The 22,028-nt window shown below is 40.9% G+C and overlaps 1 protein-coding gene across 1 annotated transcript in view; it reads right to left on the reverse strand.

Annotated features, from left to right (window-relative positions):
• The window catches only part of slit3 (slit homolog 3), a gene marked incomplete at both ends in the record, with an annotated part of 258,540 nt that overhangs the window by 77,887 nt on the left and 158,625 nt on the right, over nucleotides 1–22,028 (reverse strand). Inside the window, one exon of the mRNA XM_083891564.1 lies at nucleotides 14,670–14,741. Coding sequence (XP_083747690.1) covers nucleotides 14,670–14,741 — 72 coding nt within the window. The remainder of the gene's footprint in view (nucleotides 1–14,669; nucleotides 14,742–22,028) is intronic.

The following is a 22,028-nucleotide window of genomic DNA, read 5'->3' on the forward strand; positions in this document are numbered from 1 at the left end:
TGTGCACATTCTTTACTTCTCGCTAACTCACAGATAACATTTCAGTAATACAAATATTAGCAAATTAAATGAATGTAAATGTGACATTTACTCGTGTTTATAATCAACACTGAGATGTCACACAGTTATATAATAAGATCCGCTGGGTCCAGGGTACATAATAATGTTTATTTTAAACAAATGACGGCTTTAAAAAAAAAGAAAAAAAAGAAAGAAAAAATGTAGATTTGGTGATTAAGCTCTTTGGTTCGGGTCTTTAAAATCTCAGTTATGTTTAAAGGTGCCATATGTAAGAATGTGGCCAAAAACGGTTACTACATTCAAATTCAAAATACTGAGGTCTTTTAAGTTTCATTTTTTGACGTAACTGGCAACCCTTGGTTGCTCGGCAGCTGAGACTCTACTGACTGCAATGATTGGTAGACGGTGGTAGGTGGCACAAACATGATTTCAAAACATAAACATGATTTGCAGTCTGCAAAATATTTAGGCTGTTGGTGAGTTCAGTTTTTATATTAACATTATTCCTGAGTCTCTGTGGCATATTAGGAGGATTTTATGGCCAGTTGCTTTAAATTTATTACATAATGCACCTTTAAGTGAAGTGAAAAGGAGTAAAGATATTTATTAGCCTTTTTTTTTTTTTTTTTTACAGCACACGATTACTATAAGAATAAGAACTTGGATGGTAATTTACACATCAGACTCTTATAATCGTCTGGTGAGGCAGTCTGATATTTGTCATTAGTTACTGTCAACTGATGACATTTTCAGAAGTTGATATCAATCCTGCAGCTCCTCTCAGCGTCTGACTGCGTGACATTAACCCGTGGTCACAAAGCAGTGGAGGCCATAAAAAAAGAAGAAGAAGAAGAAGAAGAAATTGCTTCCAGTTTAAAATTCCCACTGTTTGAATGGCAGATAGTACATGTGGGAAGTCAAGAACAAACAGTTCTGATGAAACTGCTCATCTTTTTTGTGTCATGTGACCTCAAATGTGTGGATTTTCTAATGTATTAAGATAAAAAAAAAAAGCTTATGATTAATGTCTATTTGCTGCAGGTTAGTATTTACTTCACTTTACTTAAACACAGACTGTAATTTGCCAAAGGAGGGTAAATACAACTCTTAGAAACACACATTTGATCTGAAGTTGACAAGTACAAACAACATAAAGTGAGAGCTCAGCTCTAAGTTCTGCCAAACCAAAGACTACAAAAGTTCTGACACATACAGTATTAGTGTGAATGTGTTTGAATTAAGAGAGCACTTGTAAAGTCACTTATTTTCGGTGTTTCAGAAAGAATATGTCGACGTTTTAAATTTGTAAGAGTGTAAATGTGGCGTCAAAGCTGCTGTGATCTCTGTCACTGTGACTCCCCCTCGCTCCTTTCTCACTGCCACTGACTCTTTCTTCCACTTTCACATCTGTTTACCTCTCACCCTCCCTGTGTCTCTCAAACCTGCAAACTTTAGGCCCTATATGAACCCACTATGTTTATTTTCCCCAGCAAAAAATTCAACTCAAACACTTTCTTGTGTTCTATATCTCTTCTTCTTATACATGCACTCCCATTCCCCTCACAGGTACTTTCTCTAAAAATGCTGCAATTACTACAAATACAGTCGCTCCCATATTATCTCAGCTGCTCTCTGCAGACGTACTTTCCCTCTCTCCTCTTTGCTCAGATTTTATAAAAATTTGTGGCTGACCCTTCCATCTTGTCTTCCCAATTTCCCTCTCTTTCCCACACTGCCTCATTGCTTCTCCGCTCCTCTCTCTCTCTCTGTCAGGTCAGGCCCTCTGTTTTTCGCCAGGGCGATGCCTGTTGCCATGAGTGTGATGGCTCTGCTGAGCCCGCTGACTCAAACAGAAGCCAAAAGGCCAGCCAAACCCAAAATCACTGAACAGCAGAAATCGTCTCTCTCTCTCTCTCGCTCCTGACCCGTCACACACACACACACACACAGACAGATAGATGTCACGTGACCTTATTCACGTACGAGAAGATGCGGTCGATGGCGGACAAGAATTGACAAAGACACTTGGAAACGCGCAACCATTTAAAGAGAGATTGGTTCCTCTGAGACCACTTTGGTTTGAGACGCACACACACACACACACACGCACAGCCTGTCTATTACAAAACTTTAGGTTCAAGAAAGGTTTATTTTGGGTGGGGGGGGGGGGGGGGTTTGATCCAGTGCCCCTGCATCAGGGATAGATCTGGAGGCAGCATGCGACCACAGAAATTTAATCTGGACTGGGGGGTGGCTAAGGGGTGGACACACACACATACACATATACACACGCACACACGTAAATGGAACCCTATGGTCATATAATTTTCTTGGAGTCTTTTACAAATGGAAACACGATGAGGATGCTGTGCATTGAGGGAAACGATATAAAGCGCAATTTAGGGAGATGAGCGTGATCATATTTGGAAAATATCTGACAGGGGGGGGGGGGGGGTCACAGGGTTGATTTATAACCTTTATGCGTTTTATACGACATTTATTTGCTTTGAATCACACGTTGTGAGGTCACCGCTATTCCCTAGACCGTAAAAGTTAATTATATACAATATTATATCTCTATTATGTCCGCCCTAAATGTGTTATGAACATATTAGATAAGCTCTCCCACTGCTCATCATTCCCATGTCGCGTAATGTCAATTGTCTGTATTTATATAGCACTTTTCTAGTCTTGATGACCACTCAAAGCTGCACGACTCGCTCGACTTTGTGTGTCTAAGAGAAAAAAAACCAGTACTTACTTATGATAGCGTAGTTGGAAATATCATTAAAACGTATAACGCTAGCATTCCTTCTCATTCCAAAAAAAAAAAGTATATTTTCAAACATGGCATCTGGCAAAGGAGTAAGAGAGTTTGCGGAGTAAAGAGAGGCCCGCTCGAGGTGAGGTTTGAGAAGTCAACAGCTCAGCGGGTGAAAATAAAATTGACTGCCTCCGGCTTACAAGCTCGATACACGTCATTCTATTTTTCTAGCTGTTCTTCTCCCTTGATATAATGGAGGGGGGGGGGGGTGGTTGGGAGCAGCGGTAGAAAAGGTTATTCTGGTCTCAGCGCTTGGCTGAATGATCAGTGAACTAAGTCGAACCGGTGATGTCAGAATAAAGTCGCCTTCCAATTGGATGCAAGAAAGTTGTAAGTCATTGTCCCCCCCCCCCATGTTTTATTTTCTTCAGCAGTGGATTTTAGTGACCGCAATAAAAAGGTGATAGGAATAGTAGACGAAGTAGGGAGGAGGAGCCAAGGAGAGATGGACGTGAAGGAAGAGATGAGTGGGGGGAAAATTGAGGAGGAAAGGGTATAAAGAGGAGACGTGAAAGGAGACATTTTGGTAGATAGATAAACAGACAGACAGACAGACAGACAGACAGACAGATAGATAGATAGATAGATAGATAGATAGATAGATAGATAGATAGATAGATAGATAGATAGATAGATAGATAGATAGATAGATAGATAGATAGATAGATAGATAGATAGATAGAAAGATAGATAGATAGATAAGTAGTCAAGCAAAGACAAGAAAGAAAGACAGTTACGAGGTACAGCGTGAAAGTCACCTTGTAGAGCCACAGTGCACTTTAGTTATTCAGTCCGTCTTCCCATATGAATTATGACAGTCAAATTCCCTCTGCCACACACACACACACACTCATCACACCTCCTCCATTGCTTCCTCCCTCTCTCCTGTCACAGTGGTGCACCCTCGTCTGAAAAGAGCGTCTTGGTGGAGAAACGCGGTTCATAAAATATGCAGCTCCTCAGATGCTTTTTAGAGTCCGTACACACCGACCCCAGGGCCTTTTCCCTCCCGCATACGAGAGCGCGAGTTCTGGCCGCCACGTGGTCGAGGTCACGTAACGGCACCAGCACTGAATCCTCTCGCTTTTCCCGAACCCGTTTCTTCTCTTTTGTCACATCGCAAGTTTTCCGTCTGTCCTACGCTCAGGAAAGAAAAGAGGGAGGATTCATTTCGGTTCAGCGGACACCGCAGCCGTGTCATCACACCTGCCACTCAATCACTCCTGCTTTCTTTCTTTCTTTCTTTCTTTCAAGCTCAATCCTTTTTTTTCTCCCTGGTCATTTTCCTGTGGTGTCAGCAGAGAGGTCAGCCTGTCCTGCAAGATGCCTTCCATCTCCAAGAAGGAACAAAAAAACCAAAAAAAACCACATTGCTTTAATCTGAACATACAAAGGAGGTTATTAGCAAAGGTTTTCCTCTCATCATAGATTTTTTTTTTTCATATGCTTCTGTCTAGGCGCCATAAAAAGTGCAGACTTTGATTCTGCACTGATATCAGAATTCAAATTGGGGTGAACTACAGTGACCTACAGGATATTGTATTCTGGGATACACGTTTGGAAGTGAGCTTGATTTCCAGTAAATAATAATCAAAGATTATGGATAAGGTAGTTCTTGCTGCATCCTGATGGGCTCATTATAGTTTAACATGATCAGATTTCTGAGGATATTGAACCTGCATTATCCTCAAGTGGCTTCAGAACTCAATAATGCCAATGAACAAATATTGCTCTCAAGTCACATGCCATTCAACAAAGACGTGAGGAACAGTGGCTCTCATGTATATCAGTACACTCTTAGAAATAAGGGTTCCAAAAGAGTCCTTCTACAAGGGCTGAGGTTCTATCTGGAGCCAGTTGCTTCTGAAAAACCCTTTCCTGAAGAAATAGTTTTTCAAGGGTTCTTGGTAACACTAATGGTTCCAGGAAGAACCATTTTGATCCAAAGAACCCTTTAAAACCCCTTTCCTGAATATAGGGTTATAAAAGGGTTCTTGGTGGAACCCTCCAAAAGGGTTTTACAAAGGTTCTACCTGGAGCCAAAAAGGGTTCTCCTATGAGGACAAGCCGAACCTTATATGGTTCTCCTACTTATTTCTAAGAGTGTACCTCTTTGGGGCCAAAAAAAAAAAGAATAAAACAGATAAAAGAGGTCGATTTTTTCTTATTCTGCAAACAAATAACAGTTTGTGAGAAGCAACAATCCTCTATTCCCTAAAAGGTGCTTATCTTTTTTTCATCAATCTTCTCTGTCAGCAGCAGCAGCAACAACAAAAAAAACAAATACAAAAAAAAGTTGAGGAAGAATCAGTGAACAAATCTACTTCAGCTGGTGGAAAAGTGTTCTATGAATAGTTATTAATCAATCACTTTCATATTAGCTCGACGTCGCTGCTCTCCACTACTCATCTAGCTCTAAGAGGAGCACACGCACACACACACATACATGTGCACACATCACCCAAAAAGTGCCTCACACACTGATGCAAAACCAGCCTACACACGGTGTGTGCGTGCATGTAGGGGTGTGTGCTTCCCAACCAGAACCATTTGTGAATTTCTGATTTTGTATGCATGCATTTATTAAAACCCTTGGGCGTGTTTTTCTTCTCTCTCTCTCACTGTGTGTGTGTGTGTGTGTGTGTGTGTGTGTGTGTAAGGGTGCCCTTTCCCCAGCTCATTGGGATGCAAGGCGTGAGCCGTCGGGTGAGAGCTGTCCAGACTAGCTTTGGAGTCATTAGCGCGCTCGTTAGTCCAGTTATGTTAAATCTAAATTACCATTCATCATCACAGAGGGACCCATCATTTATTCTGAGGTGGCCTGGCAGACACATGTGCTAACTGGACCGACTCATTCAAAGACACACGGACGCACTCGCTAAAACACAGTGGAATTCCAAATTAGGTGTTAGCTATTTGGTAAGTGTTTTCGAATAGATTATATATGATCGATTGAGACATTGCGGCGCATTAGTAATGATTGGTTTGCCCTTGTGGAAAAAAAAAAGAAGAAGAAAAAAAATCAATCTACAAACTGTCTTACTACAGACAAATGCAACGGAAGAGGAAAAAAAAAATGAAATGGACAAGATAAGCTCTACAGTTCCAATTTTGTTTTTAATCTGTGTTCATAACTAAAAAGTCGCGAGGTTCTGTCGTTAGCTCCCACTTGAATTGTACTGCTGAGATTGAGCCGCTCAGCCGTCTACTGTGAGGATACTTTGACACGCTGACAAAATCAAATCAAACCATCATCCTTCCGATTAGTGGATTAGCTGCCGCTCGACTGCCCGATCTGCAGCAACCCAAGCTAAATCTAACACAAATTTATACCACAGATTAACACTGAGTAGAGTTGCTGCAGTGTAATTAAGATACAAGAAGTTAAAAGCCCAGTGTGTAACATTTAGGAGGAATATTACCATAGATAATGCTTGTACAGGTTTTCTCCAGGTTCTCTGGGTTCCTCCCACAATCCAAAAAACATGCAGATTAGGGGATTAGATGAATTGGTCACTCTGAATTGACCGTAGGTGTAAGAGTGTGAATGAATGGTTGTTTGTCTCTATATGTGGCCCTGCGATGGATTGGCTAACTGTCCAGGGTGTACCCCGCCTATCGCCCCATGTCAGCTGAGATAGGCACAGCACCCCCCACTACCCTCCGGTGGAGGATAAAGCGGTAGATTACGGATGTATGGATAATGCTTGTACAAGTGTATAATCTCTTAAATCTTAAAAGGCGAACGCAAACAGTGATTTTTTCTTATCCGTTTTGGAAAAGTTAGCCCCGAAAACAAGGCACCGCTTCAGGAAATGTCTCTATCTACGCGGAACTCCATCCCCAAAACAACTCAGAGCGCTGTAGTACACACACCAGGCCTGTAAGTGGTGCTGTAGGGCTACACCAAAAACAGAGGGGAAGACGCTTTACGCCTCGAAGCTATAATAACAGAAGAAAGACAAAATATAAGTTATCGTAAAGTAAACTAGACTTCGTCGCTGATGACGACAACGACGATGAAGATAGGGTAACTAAAGGTGTGTTTGTCATCTGCACAAAAACGCAAGGTCAGTCTCACCATTAGAGGGCAGTCTAATGATAATTCTCACACAGTGGACCTTTCAAAAAACATGTTATTTCTAACTTGTTGGAGGTGAAAGGACAGCTCCAGCTATTCAGCGTTCCTCACTTACTGTACATAAATGAACAATAATTAATGTCAAGGCTTTTTGTTTAGGGTATAGTGAACGAGGGCATGCCTGGAATCATCAGTAGCACTCAGCGTTTAAACGAGCTCTCACCAAGTAAGAACACACAGGCGCTAGCGCACACACACACATACAGCCATTAGTTGCTGCAGCAGGAATGCAAACCATCTGCGCTGACGTGATTGCACAGGCGAGAGCGAGAGCGAGTTCTCGGGAAACCGGAGCGACAAAGTGGATCAAGAGGCTCGTCTCCCAAATAAAAAAAAATACTGTGTTTATCACATAATTACATTTCCACTTCTGCTCTGTTTATTGCCCTTTACAAGTTTGAGCACATGTAGCTTTCACCATCAGAGGCATTAAAAAGGTGCAATCATAGTATTAGGAGAAAAGCCAACTGCGGGGTAGTCGGGTTTAACAGTCGCGTTGCTCTCCTCAATCATGCGCTAACGGAAAGTCGTGTTTTCGTTTCCCTCGGTGTGTTTATGTCAGCATCACAGCAGAATGAAATGGAAATATTAGGAGGAAAAATTGTATTTATTTGTCCGTTAATCAGCGCTAATCAGCGCTTTCTCATGGGAACACCCCGTTACAATTATTAAACGCAATCTTTTGACGACACGCAGCTCCGAGCAGGGTATGACCTGTGTAATAATTACACAAATCAAAGACTCCCATCACTTCCAAAACACACACGAATGTGCTAATGAACTTTAGCGGCGAGGATCTGACGCCTTCAGAGCTCGTGTTCAGATGAAAAGGCTTGTTGAGTATTAAGATGAATGCTTTTTTTGCGTTGAACATCAACGACTTCACCGGTCATGCATCGATAACTGTCGTCATTAGGAAAATCGCTTGTTAAGAATTATCATGTAGCTTTTTGATGGCTGTTTAATGACAGATGATGATAAGGCCGCCTCGCTCCACAGTCTGTGAAAGAATAACGAGTGAACTTTCGGTCTTTTTTGCAGTTGACAGATTTCCTCTCTCTCTCCTATGGTATTTACCATCGCTATAGCTTTGTTAATACCTTTGAAACAACAGCTGTTTTTTTTGTTTTTTTCTTATCATGTAATCAATATTACTAATTCCTGGAAGAGAATCACAGAACACAAGGCTGAGGAATATTGATTCGTCCAGTAAAACAAAAGTCATTTTTCTAACTGCTCTACAGGTTGCTGGGCCTGATTGTGGCAGGTCGAGATGGTTTATAAGATATTATTAATGGAAGAAAATCTGCAATAAGATTCATGCAATATAAAAGCTCTTTTTCCATCATGGTACAGTATGGTAACAGTTTGGAGTGGTAAAACCCTCGGTCAAGCTTGCATTTTGACTGAGTACAGTTCATTTACTTGGTAGGTGGCGTGTGCGCTGATACGTAGCGTGAAGTTGCACCGACAATGAAAAACGACATTGAACACAGCACAACAAACAACAAAGGAGGACATCCAGCAGCTCGTTTTTTCTCCCACTCGGTATATAGCTGTGGGCGTTGAATAAACACCAGTAGCAAGGGAGTGATGCTTCTCTGTTGCCCAATCAGCTGACTGTCATGGGTCTAGCTGCACCCTAGCTCAACCCTCTATCGTACCATTACTCTGGTACTCCAAGGGAAGGGTAGTGAAAATTTGAATTTGAAAATTTGAGTTTCTTGCTGAGAAATTGCTTGCGTGCACATGCATGGATCGCTAGACTGTTTGAAAATGAATGGAACCAAGGGTTTGTACGCTCATGTAGAAAAGACCCCGCCCTTATTTGTTTGCTACTGTAGCGTACATTTCAAATAATAGTAACGCATGAACACATTTGTGATACGGCGTCTTTGGGCTTCGTCCTAAATCTTTGTTTCTGTGTTAAAAAGGCGTCCAAATGTCCGCTGCAGTAATTCTGTTGAAAAATGTAAATATCATAATTTTGGCCACAAAGGTGAAAGCAGTGATTTGTTAGCACACTGGTCTTTGTAAGTGAGCCAAAAAAGTTGTTTTTCAGAAAATTGACTGGCAATATCCCAGCCAAAGACTACTAAATCTAATCTTCAGGCAGAAGCACCTAGAATCACCAGAGTGTGCTAATTTCCTTTTTTAATTTTTCATCGTGGCAGAGCTGGAGTTTATCTAAAAAAAATAATAATGACTGAGCGGATATGAAGAAAAGAGAGAGACGATGACCTTCACAAGAGGTCAAGTTAGACTCAAAGTTGTTTATAAGACAGGAGATGATCGATGACACACAAAATTGTGATTATTGTATTATACTACGCTTGGTAACACCTAAATCAATTAAGTTTATTCAAACTAAATGGAGACAGATTACATTTTAGTTAGTTCAGGTAAGAAAAAGCCCCATTCTAATAAAACATATATGTAAAAAAAAATTCACACACACACCAGAAGTTCACGTCAGGAACTTCAATCTTACTTTGAGAAAAGCTGCTTCCATCTGACAGCCTTGGTGGTCTGGAAACAACAAAGGGCCAAATTGAGTCAGTCAGACATTTGTTCCATCAATAATTAATGCCTCCCTGCTTCCCTCCCTTTGATTTAATCTATTTTCCATCTCTATTCTTTTATTCCTTTTACCAGCCAACATCACACCAGTGTTTCTTCTCCCTTTTTTTTGTTCTCTCATGACTTTCATACCTCTGTGTCCTATACACCTATTACTTCTCACCTTATTATCTAACTGCAACAACTTGACTCTTTTGTCCTAACTCGTCCGTCCACTTTATTATCGCTCCACTATCTGCCTCTTATCTTCAATCTTATCCAGCCACACATCTCTCTATTTCCCCTCCATCCATTCCTCTTTCATCCTCTGCATAACCTGGGTTCTCCTTCCATCCCTGAGTGCAGATGAATAAAGGATGTCCAGAAAACTGACAGGTTTTACAACACCAATACCACACTCTTCCTCTCTTCATATCCCTCTCTTTTTTTGCCCTTTTCCGTTTTGTGAACACTCCACCTCCCAAAAAGAGAGAAAAAAAAAAAAAAATCTCTCTTGTGTCTTGTCTCTTCTGGCAAAAAAAAAAAAAGAGAGGAAAGGATAGTAACCGCAGTCCTTTTGAGTCTAAATAAATCATAGCCCAGCACTGCCTTGCTTTTACAACACCGATCCTCCACTTTCATCCTGGCAGCCATGAAAGAGAGAGCAGAGACCGGAGAGGAAGAGACTATCTGAGGACATACGAGTAAAGGGTAGCGGATTTCAAAGGAAACGGTGAATGTAAAAGTGTCTTCAGTCGCTTCCATCTGTCTTCCTGAATTACTTCATGGTGTCTGTCAAACCCAAACATGGAGATTAAGAGTGATTCTAATTGGTTAGAGAACATAGAAATGAGTTGTTTGTCAAGCACCTATTAACTAATGATTAAAAGTGTTGGATATATATATCTAAAGACATTATTTCTCTTAAACTACATGAGCGTCAGACTGAGAATATTAGCTCCAACATCCCTCCACTTCTCTTGTGATGGAGAGTTGAGCTCATGCTCATCATCTCATCTTCGTACGGTGTTGAGATTTTCTAACACACTGAGTAACAGCAACCAGGACAACCTGGTTCACTAATGCTGCCTTCATGTGTTATTGGAATTATGGTAAATTCCAGAGTTCCTGACATGCAAAATGCACATAAACGCCCCCTCATGTGGTGAAATTGGGACATCATTTTGATAAACAAGTACTTGAGTGGAGGTAACCTTTGATATTTTGATCATTATGACTAAAATTCCTTTTTATTTTTGATTGTGTTCAACCTATTTACACTTCACATCTTATAAAAACCGCCTTAACCGTTTGCTTTTTAACCAAAGAAGCAGGTAAGGGCGAACCGCGTGTCAGCCACTCCTCATTTCGCTCCAACGACAACAACACAAAAGCACTTCAACGTAACGCCCTCGTAGTTCCGATCGCACAAATGGGAAGAATCATCTTTCCGATGAATATTACCCCCGCCGTGATCTGTTTACTATGTGACATTACGGTCGATGTCGTCTCCATGTTCAACCCAAATGAAATGTTTTTTTTTTCTCCTTCTCCACAGTTACATACTTAAACGCGTATATGTGGGGAACGTGCAAAAACGTCGACCTAAGTAGAAAAGGTCTGCTGTCAGGAAATATAAAAGCTAACGTAGCTAGTAAAATGTAATTTTGCTGTCGCCAAACGACTGCACAGTAAAAAACGCACCGACAGTTATTTGCTCACTGGAGTGCATTAAATGACTGTAAGACTAGTCAAGGAGGCTTTTCAGACGCCTGAGCTGACTTCAAGCTAGTGTCATTTTTTTAATATAAAGACATCCTTCTCCTTTCAGAAAATGAACATCATTATATGTGAAAATTAAGATTAAAAACGTGATAAATGTATCACTTGGCACAAGCGAAAAAATAAATGCCAATCTCGCCATTTTAACACCAAATTCTTCATTTTGCTCCATGTTGAGAAAAAAAAAGTGTTTTCAAATGTCTCATCATTGTAAAACATTGTCTAATTTAATAGTAATTCAAAAACACCCTTCATTTCCACACCAATTACAACACGATTAATAAAACTAACACAACCGAAATCCATTTAGCATTTTTTTCCAAAACTAGCCCCGAAGCCTCGGCATTCAGCTTCGACTCGTCAGCGCTGCAGCTGCGAAACATATTAAGCGGCGCAGATAAAAAAAAAACCTAGTCCACCACGAAACAACGGCTAATTAAAAACGACTAGATTAATTAATGTGGAGATTTGTCAGAAGCGCACGCTTTCAATTAGCGCGGACTCAGTCAAAACACAAATGACAAACACGCAGACGCTCGCTCGCTCGCACACGATCCGTCTGTCTGCCAGTCTCTTGGACAAGAAAACGACATTAAAATAAAAGTGGATTCACTTAATGCACATGTATACATGTATGCAGACAAAATCCATCACGCAATAAGACAAAAACACACAAATATACAAACTGATGTGTAATAAAAACATGGGGATTGATGAATATCCACCACAGACCAACAAAAAGTCATTAATTTTGCAGCTTATAACAACTTACAACTACATGATTGATCCCGGCTGCTAAAGTAAAGCTTGATCAGCTATTGATCATGATTGATTTGAATGATTTTATATCTAAGACCTGACCCTACATCTTAAAATAAGAATTCACAAACTGAAAATGTTCTCACAATAAATTGACTGACATACAAAGTGGTCCTCATTCATGGAAGACAGCCCAGGTGTACACACACACACACACACACACACACACACACACACACACACACACACACACACACACACACACACACACACATACACACACACATATAGACCTACCTGATGGTGGTCACATGAGCTCCAATCACTGTTGGCTCCATCCCATGTTTTACCGAAATCACAAAATCAACCCCAGAACTGGACAGATGAGTATCTGGACCAGTCCAGTGGCAGAATTGCTTGCTGTCATTCATGCCCTTTGCACACGTGCACACACACATACACACACACACAAACACACACACACACACACACACACCTGTCTTTATTAAAACATCACACTCACTGAATATACTGTGTGCTGTCACGCTGTCTGCTGAATGGGAATGGCTCCACATTTACAGTGAATTGTAAATCTTGCCGAGCACTCAGCTGTCAGAGTCTTATGAATTGCTAATATGTTGTATCTCACGCTGCCTAACCCCCCCCCCCCCAACCCTGACGCCCCCTCTGCCTGTCTGCCCCCCCCATCACTTCCATTGTGCGTTGAGCAAAAATGGAGGCAGGGGGAATCAAAGAGCACTAACTTTGCTATAAGGAAATAAAACACCGCGCAGAGGAGACGTGACAGGGCTGAATGAAAGGTGGTAAAATAAACTTTTTTTTTTCGCAGCAACAAAAGCGAGGGTATAAATAAAAATGTTTTGCGGGGCACGAAGACATATCTTAACACCATTTTGATGCACAATACATTTAAGGTGAGTAGTAAAGAAACTGGAAGTGGCTTTGCTCCAACGCCAAGAATGTTTACCACTGTGTCATCTGTTCTCTTGAATCATTCATGTAAGTGCATCAGGCAGCACAATAATGCTGCTGCACCTGCTGCTGCTGCACCACCACCAGTCACACTTACAGCAGAACATACATTAAGATGTTTCAATGCAAATAATACAACATGAGGTTGTTTTTTTTTAAAGATGAAAACAAGTAATTCATACATTTTTCATGTATTTCACAGCTGCTTCGCGTCATGCCGAGAGCACAATTTAATTTTACATGATAATCTCTGCTTTTAATAACCTGACTCACTGTGTATAATATTGTTTCCCCCCCAGATGAAACCATTAAGTGTCTAATTGATATAAAAAAAACACACACGATGGCAACAATCAACAACTTTCTCCATCTGTTCTGCACACATTTACAGTGAAGCACAGTTTTTCTTTTAGCATAATCAGGGCTGTTCTTCTTACTGAATGGACCTGAACCATGTCCACTTGCAACGATGGACCCTCATCTGCTCCATGTAAAGTGAATAACGGCAATCTTCTCTTATTCTGCTCTCACTCTTCTCCTCTCTTTGTCCTCCTCTCTAACATCTTCTCCCTTTTCTAATATGCTGAGCAGTTTTTACCCTTTTGAAAACCACATTCAGTAACAATGCTGCAAAACCTTTTTCACCTGTCATCGTCCCCACAGCAGCCAACCAACAAAAGAAAGGAGAAATCTTAATCAAGTCCTTTCTTTCTCACAGATTCATCTTCATACAGCCTTGTGTTCTCACACCATGTTGTGGGATATTATACGTCCTCTGACAGCTGAGCTGTTGCAGTGAGCTGAGGCTAACGTGCACAGAGCAGCATCTGCTTTTGTGCAAGAAGACACACACACACCCACACACAGGCAGACACACACACATGTGTGAGAGAGAAGGTAGACACCATTCCCAACACAATACACCGTTTCCAGTCACACCTCTGGAGCATAGTGACAAATGTGGACAAATCAGAGACACGCACAAAAACTTACACACACACACACTCTTTCTTACAGGAAAAAACACACACACACACACAGAGCCACAAACACAATCACATACACAGCTGGAAGTGGACACACTATGGAGCATTAACGCCTTTCTATATGCAGAGGGAGTCACCCACATGCATTAAACCACAGCAGGTGACAGATGCACTTTTCCCGACAGTCTCTGTGTGTGTGTGCGAGTGTGTGTGTGTGTGTGTGCACTTCAAGGACAACACATTCCCCGGTGAATGAACAGGTACACTGAGCTTTTACCTTGTAAGCAATGCGCACAATACTTTAATACAACACTGATGATGATAATTTGCAGAAGCATGAAAAGAAACACAATCTCAATAAAACGGCACAAGTTTAACCTTACTATATTCAGAGATACAGCAGATAAAAAAAGAAGAAGAAGTGTGCATGGACAGAATAAGATGCGAAGAAGTGATTGAGAGAAGGAGGAGAGTGCAGGACAGATCCCTGCTTAATAGACCGCACATGGAAAAGAGGAGAATAAGAGACTGATGAGAAGAGGAGGCAGAGGAGGAGGAGGATGGAGGAGTGAGAGTGAGAGGACCAGGGATTGTCTCTACTTACAGTATCTCCAGATCACGCAGCGCCCGGAAAGCTCCATCTTCGATGCAGCTGATGTGGTTGCTGTCCAGTTGCCTGCACCATGCGCACACACACACACACACACAAGAGAGAGAGAGAGACAGAGATGGGAGAGAGTCAGCGCAAGTCGGCAGGGTCCTGCACAGCTGGGGGAGGGACTAACAAAAGATAGGCTCTGTGAATCTGAGAGAGTGTGTGAGTGTGTAAGGTGATACCTCAGAAGTGGGTTTTTGTTAAAGATAGCAGGTACCTGGCGTCAACTCTTTTCCCAACACACACTTTCACACAAACACACTCACACACACACCGTGGTGGTGGTGGTGGGGGAAACCCGGTTCCAGCCACATGGTGAAGTCTCTCACCTCAGCGCTGATATGGCCAGCCGTGAGGAGAGGAGAAGAGGAAAAGAGGAGCCGAAGAGAGGAGCCCGGTGTGCGCCGTAGTGGCCTGTCTGGCATCAGCCTATCACCTCCCTTCCTTTGCCGCACGCCCAACGCACACTGGCCACCGCGAGAGAGAGGGACGAGAGAGGTAGACGCACTGAAGAAGAGAGCGAGCACGCCGTAGCTACTAAAGCCCACCCTGCTTGTCTGTCCTGTAAATATTAATTGCATTTTCTCCTCTCCCATCCTCCTCCTCCTCCTCCTCCTCCGCCTCCTCCTCCTCCCTCATGTCCTCTTTTATTCTTTTTTTTTTCTCTCTCTGTAGTGAAAGAGGGAGTAATTTCATTACATTAGGCCAGCCAATCCATTAAGGGCCTTTTACCGGCTCTGTCACTGAAACAATTTCATTAAAAGGAAAGCCTCCGTAAATCAACCAACAGTCACGACTCGGCCACTTTTACCCCCCGTTCCCGTTCCTTCCTTCCTTACTTCCATCCTTCCTTCCTCTCTCTCCTTGGTTTTCTGGTCGCCTCGATCACTGGACTCCCTGATGCACTCCGTGCCCCTCCATCATCCATCCTTTGCCTTTACTCAGGTCTAAAAGGCATTCAAACCCCCCCCCCCCCTCCTCACCAACATCCATCCCTCCATCCATGAACCCAACAACCCTGAAACCTTCACTCCTCCCTTCCCTTCTTCTCATCCATCCATCCCTCTGTCTCTCCTCCCCCTCTACTCTACTTCTGTGGAGGAGCAGATGGATGTATTGCAGTCGGAAAGACACAAAGGGCATAATTTTAAAAGTATCTTCCAATTTTTTCTTGGAAGGATGAGTGACAGCCTGTTGAGCATATATACAAACATGCACGAGGACACACACCTGCAGACACACATGCAGGACACAGAGCATGGCGAGATACGTCTGCTTAGAAGCATTTCACTTCACCCTAATGTTCTTCTGCTCCCATTCCCCATCTCATCTTTCTTAAAACCCTCCATCCCTAATCCTTTGACTTTCTATCTTCTATTTTCCTTTGTTTCTCCCCCTTGTTTCAGAGCATCCATCTCCCACGATTGTTCGTGTTTTCGTCCTCTCTCCGTTCATAATCCATTTTTTCTCCCTCTGGTGCCCTCGTGTCTCCTCTCCTCTCCGATTCCCCTTCACCTTTTCTCCTCTCGCACTCCCATCTATCCATCGCTAATCCACTTCTTCCCCCTGTTTTTTTCTTTTATTGACCTTTTGAATCTCGTTTTCTTCCTTCCTCCAACCTAGCCCTGGTGTCTGCTGGGCACGCAGCAGCACCTGTTGTATCAGTCATGTCCGCTTGAAAGCCCGAGGACAGTGGTCCCCAAAGCAGGAGCCGGTGTTTTTACTGCAGGGCAACAGAAATTGCATTTGGGCTTCAGGAGCAACATACAGTATTCATGTGTTTGTCTTTATATGTGTATAGGAGGGATTTGTATTGTACTTTGCCGATAACTAAGAGGTGTATTTCAACATGAGGCCCTATGAACCGTCGTCATTATCTTAAGCTTAATTGATTTTAGTATTAACCTCTTCTTCCCGGACCCTCTTTTTGGAGTCCCTGCTCAAAAATGACATGCCCAAACTAAATTGAGTAAATCTCTGAAGTTACAAGCTCTATATGAATTATCTTGGTATCAAAATTAAGATAACACTTGTGAGATTCCACCAGAGGTTTAAGTTTCACTGTAGATGCCACTGTGTCAGAGTAAATGTACATGGAACACAGCATAACTGAAGGATTAAAAAAAAAAAAAAAAAAAAAATAATTATTGCATTTTAAAGCAAATATCACCTTTAAAATATGCAGTAGGAGCTTGAAACACACATGGAGGTCATGTAACAACGTGTGGACATGAGCTGTGCAAAGTCTTATGCTGTTGAAGTGAAGCAGAGTAAAGTTGCAAAGGTTTTAGTAAAGAGGTGTCTAGGCGCTCTCTCTTTTGGCACAGTTTGGCACCATCTGTGCCATTTAAGATGTCGTAGGTACCAAATTATTAAAACCCATCTAATTTAATTTACATGTCACTATTGGTCTAAAAAGAACTTGTTTTGAAAAAAAAAAAAAAAAAGGTACGAAAACTCACTGTAAATGAATGCTCCCTGTGCGGTGCGTAATAACAACTCTGTGACTCTGCAGCGTCTTCAGTTACGAGGCACCATAGCTCTGGCTTAACTAAACTCTAGTAATAATTACTTCCCTCCTCATGTAAAACTAACCTTATCTGAATAGGGTCTTAAAGGTAGATGATGTCTTTCTTCTTTGTTTGAGTAATAAAGGTCCACTCCAAAAAGGCTGATTTGTCTGTTCAGGCTGCTGTTTAAAAACGGTAGCACAAGATGGCTGCTTCCTTATAGCAAGGTCCTTACTTATAGTACATAAAAAAAGTCTACAAAAACCAAATGATTTTTATTTTAAAGCAATTATACACTTTTTCCAATATACGTCTGGGTAGTATATTCAATGTCTGCCAGTCCCTCCTAAATGTTACCCACTGGACCTATAATCAAGTTATTTTTTGACTGCTGAAATATATCAACATGTACAGCTACATGGTGACAAAATGGCGCCACAATACTGTGATCCTGCTTGGTTGAATCATGTGCTCTTACTTTTTTTTTACATTTTCTCAGTGCTGGGGAAAGTTCAGGTTCATTGGAAACACTCCACCCCAGTGCTGTGCAGCAAAAGCACATTTTTCACATGTATTTCTCCATGATATTGACCAGCTGGTCGCGGTTAACAACTGGCATGACTTCGGTTTGGACTCGAGACGGTAAATATTAAACAACCCCGGTGCCCACAGGCCAGGTTTGGCTCTGAACATAATTATTTTCGGCCCTCCAAAGGATTCTAGGAACTGAGGAGATGTTTTTCATCTGCTTTGAAAGTAGTGATGTTTTAGAGGTGACTGGGACATACGTTCTTTCCTGCCATGCTGCGCTGATTGATTAATCGGGCACAATTTGTACAGTAAGGGTCGTAAACGTGAGCTACGATCGGTCTGTTGTATAACAATGTAAAAGAATTGCACTCTTGTGAGAAGCTGGGATTTGCTTCTAAGATTATTATTTTCTTTTTTTTTCTTTTTGGGTACTTGAGCTGTGAGTGTGAGCAGCTGTTACATGACTGGACTCTAAAATATAATCAGTCTAGGAATAATACCAGCATATGGCTGTGCCATATTCGTGTTTAATGTAATTAGAAGGCTTATTTAAAAAAAATAAAATAATAAAAAATCATAGCAAACTGGTACATCCACTTTAGCTTCATGGAGACACATGACACAGCCATATAAAAGGCTTTCTTTTGTCAATAATGTCATTTGTATAAAGCAGACTTTAGGTGGGTTTCTATCAGCCTGGTTTTATGGGCATTTTTGATTTCTCCATAAAAACCAGGCTGATGAAATTTGGAAAAAAGTTTTGAAATACAATGAATTGCGCTTTAGGGAGGTGGAAAATTTGGCATATCAAAAAAAATGTGAAAACAAATGAGTCCGGAGGAAAAAAGATTTAGCAAATAAAGGATGACATTTGAAAATCACATGACTGAAATGCCTCTCCAGCTTCCATGAGAGAACATATTTGTGGATGAAAGGATTTCTCAAAATTGTGCACGAGGCAAATATTTGTACAATATAAAAAAATTTTTTTTCCAATGGAATTTATGTCATCAAGTTGCACCTTTTTATCCTTTTGTGGTGACATTTTAATGGAAACCTAGGTTTTGATATGAAAAGGGATAAGGTTCTGCCATTCTTATTGATCAATCAGAATATGAATACCTTTATTATCCTGGAGGAAATTGTTGTTACAGTTGCTCCATTTTTTTATATTCCATATATCCATTTGCCCTGATGCACTTTGACAGTGAGCTGACGTTCTTAAAAAAACAAAAAGTATCTCGGAATGACTTGAAATTTACCATCATAATAGTCGGCATCGCCCTGAACAAGGATCCCTTGAAAATATTTGCAAATCTCTTAAGGAATATTTTTAATGAATTTTTGAATTTCAGGAAATGATCCACTCGCCCTGATGCACTTTGACAATGAGCTGACTTTCTTCAAAAAAACATTATGCACATATGCGTTGTGCCGAATGAGGTTGCACAGTGTATTATTTTAGCCTGTACGTTCCTTATCATGCATTTTGACTCAATAACTTAGAGAAGAAGAAGATGTCCAATACTTCAAGTCAGAGCTAGTCCAGAAGGTTGGGCTTCATTTTTGTGGTAAGAAATATTGTCCACATTTTAATAAATCATCACTATGATTTTTCCCCACACTCATTTTATCTCAGTTACCTTTGGCTTATTTGGTTTAAAAAATGACTTTGGTGAGAATCTGTGTTGCTGGATGAGTAGTTTTTGATGGATTCTCTCTTGTACGGCTCTATATGCAACACACCTCATACGCCTCGGTGACATTAATGGTTTCTTGAAGTCCAGACACAAGATACCCTCCTCTCTGTTGACCCAATAATGAATGTATGTCACATAAGTGGGCAAACATCGTAATGGCTTTGAGAACAGAAGCTCGTCATTTCTAATTTTCCTCGTACAGAGAATAACTGGTGCATTATGAGTTGCCACACACTTCATCTTCCATCACCCTCCTCAGTAAATGATTCCATCATCGGTAATATGATTAGTTTTTTCTTTTTTTTCTGACAGCTTTGTTCACCAAGCACCCTGATGAGCAGTGACATGATTGGTAAGAATCTGAGACGAGGGTTAACTCTGCGTGTGTTCTCCTTTCTTTGTGCGACTGCGTTCAATTCACAGGCCTCGCGTGCGCTTCGCTGTGTGCAGATTGTCGCCGGGTAGAACAGGTGTGGAAAAATGTATTTCCCTTCCATACAATTAGGTTGTTTAATCATGTCTATCATAAGGCCTATTGGCAGACTGACTCAACTCATCCCTTTGCTCCAGATGGCGGCAGAAATAGGTGCGCACACACACACACACACACACACACACACACACACACACACACACACACACACACACACACACACACACACACACACACACACACACACACACACACACACACACACACACACACACACACACACACACATTCTTGCACTTGCTGCATACTGAGGACCGGGTTGCTGACAAAGTGAGGACCAGCATTTTCCACTTCATAAATCAACACAATTACAAATATTTACTTCATGAATGACAAAGAACTACTGGTTGCAGTACCATAAAATGTCTGTAGGTAGCGCCCCAGAGCAAGAAGGGCTGGAAAACTTTTTTTTTTTGGTCCAAAATTTGACATAAACGTCATACTGTACTATATAATAATAATAATGCATTATGTTGTCCAAAATTTGAAAAACAAAGTCATACTAAACTATGTCATCCAAAATTATTTTATTTTTTTTGAAAAATGGAGTATAGCATGTTAGCCAACTTTTTCGATTCTTTATTTTTTTTTATTTTTTGGTGCAAAACTTTACAAAAATGTCATACCATACAATGCCGACCAAAATTTGAAAAAAAAATCTGACCCAAAATTTTTTTGTACAAAACTTGACCCAAATTTTTTTTGGTCAAAAATGTGAAAAAAAAAATTGAAAAAAAAAATTAAATTTTTTTTAGAAAATCTTTGACAAAAAAAATTTGAAAAAAAAAATGTGACAAAATTTTTTTTGAAAAAAAAAATGTGACACAAAAAATGTGAAAAAAATATGATTGAATTGAATGAAAAATTGGTCCAAAATTTGAGAAAGAGATATACTATACTATGTCATCCAAATTTTTTTTTTTTGACAAATTGAGTATAGCATGTTATAGCAACCTAAGGAAGTGATTTCAATGAATACAAAGTGAGGACTAGCCAAAATGTCCTCACTCCGTAAAAATGACCTCACTTTGTTGGTTAAAAACCCTCACTGGTCCTCAGTATGCCACAAGTACAAGAACACACACACACACACACACACACACACACCCACACACACACACACAGCACTTGATCAGAGAGCAACTGGGAGGATGGTAGGGAAGACTGACTACTCCATATAATAGAAGACATAATGGTTCATTAAATAAGGAGATTTTCAAATGGGAATTGTAAAAAGATTTTTTGCTTTTACCAGAGGAGGTAAAGAAAAAGTTGCATATTTAGTGTATTCATTATTGTTTTGTGGGACTCTTTCACTGCAATACTGTGTTTGGCAGTTACAGGAACTACTATATGACACATGTGCAAAGGCAAAGCAAATAAATTGCTGGAATTAGTCGTTGTCATGTGAAAAAATGAGCGCACATTTGACGTGTTTGGATTTACTGAGATCGTTCTTATTAGCACCAGCGCTAGCCTTCTGTCATTTTTCTGTCATCAAGTGAAAACACAGCAAATCGTGCATTTTTGTTGTTACTGTGATAGCGAAAGAGCCGTGACACGGACAAGACAACATAGGCACATGTACAAATGGTGGAAGGATTCAAAAGAACAACAGGGGAGTGAATGGTATGAGGATGAGAAAATAGGTGTAGACGTGAAATGAGGGCCACGCCCCTTCTAGCCTTCCAGACGGGATATAGGACCTTGGTTCTCAAACTGTGGTAGATGTACCACCAGTGGTAGGAGAATTTCCTCTGGTGTTAGGAGAAAATACTGTTCCCCTGTATATACCAGGGTGTGTGATTGGAGTGGTTCGGTTAATAAGTACGGTCACCTTATCTCTCGCTTCATCTTAATCTAATTTCACTACACCAGTGTGTGAAGTCAATGCGAACACATCTGCCTCCTGTGCCGTCTTTAATGTTGACGATAACGGTGTTACTTCGGGAGATCAATATTTTCTCTTTTCCTTGTTGGTACTGGGTATAAAAAGTTGGACAGCTGTAGGATACGTGCAGCAAGACATTAGGTAAATGAGAAATTGGGTGTGTCAAAGATATACTGCTCTGCT

Source organism: Microchirus variegatus (assembly GCF_963457635.1).
Source record: "Microchirus variegatus genome assembly, chromosome: 6".
Lineage (NCBI taxonomy): Eukaryota > Metazoa > Chordata > Actinopteri > Pleuronectiformes > Soleidae > Microchirus > Microchirus variegatus.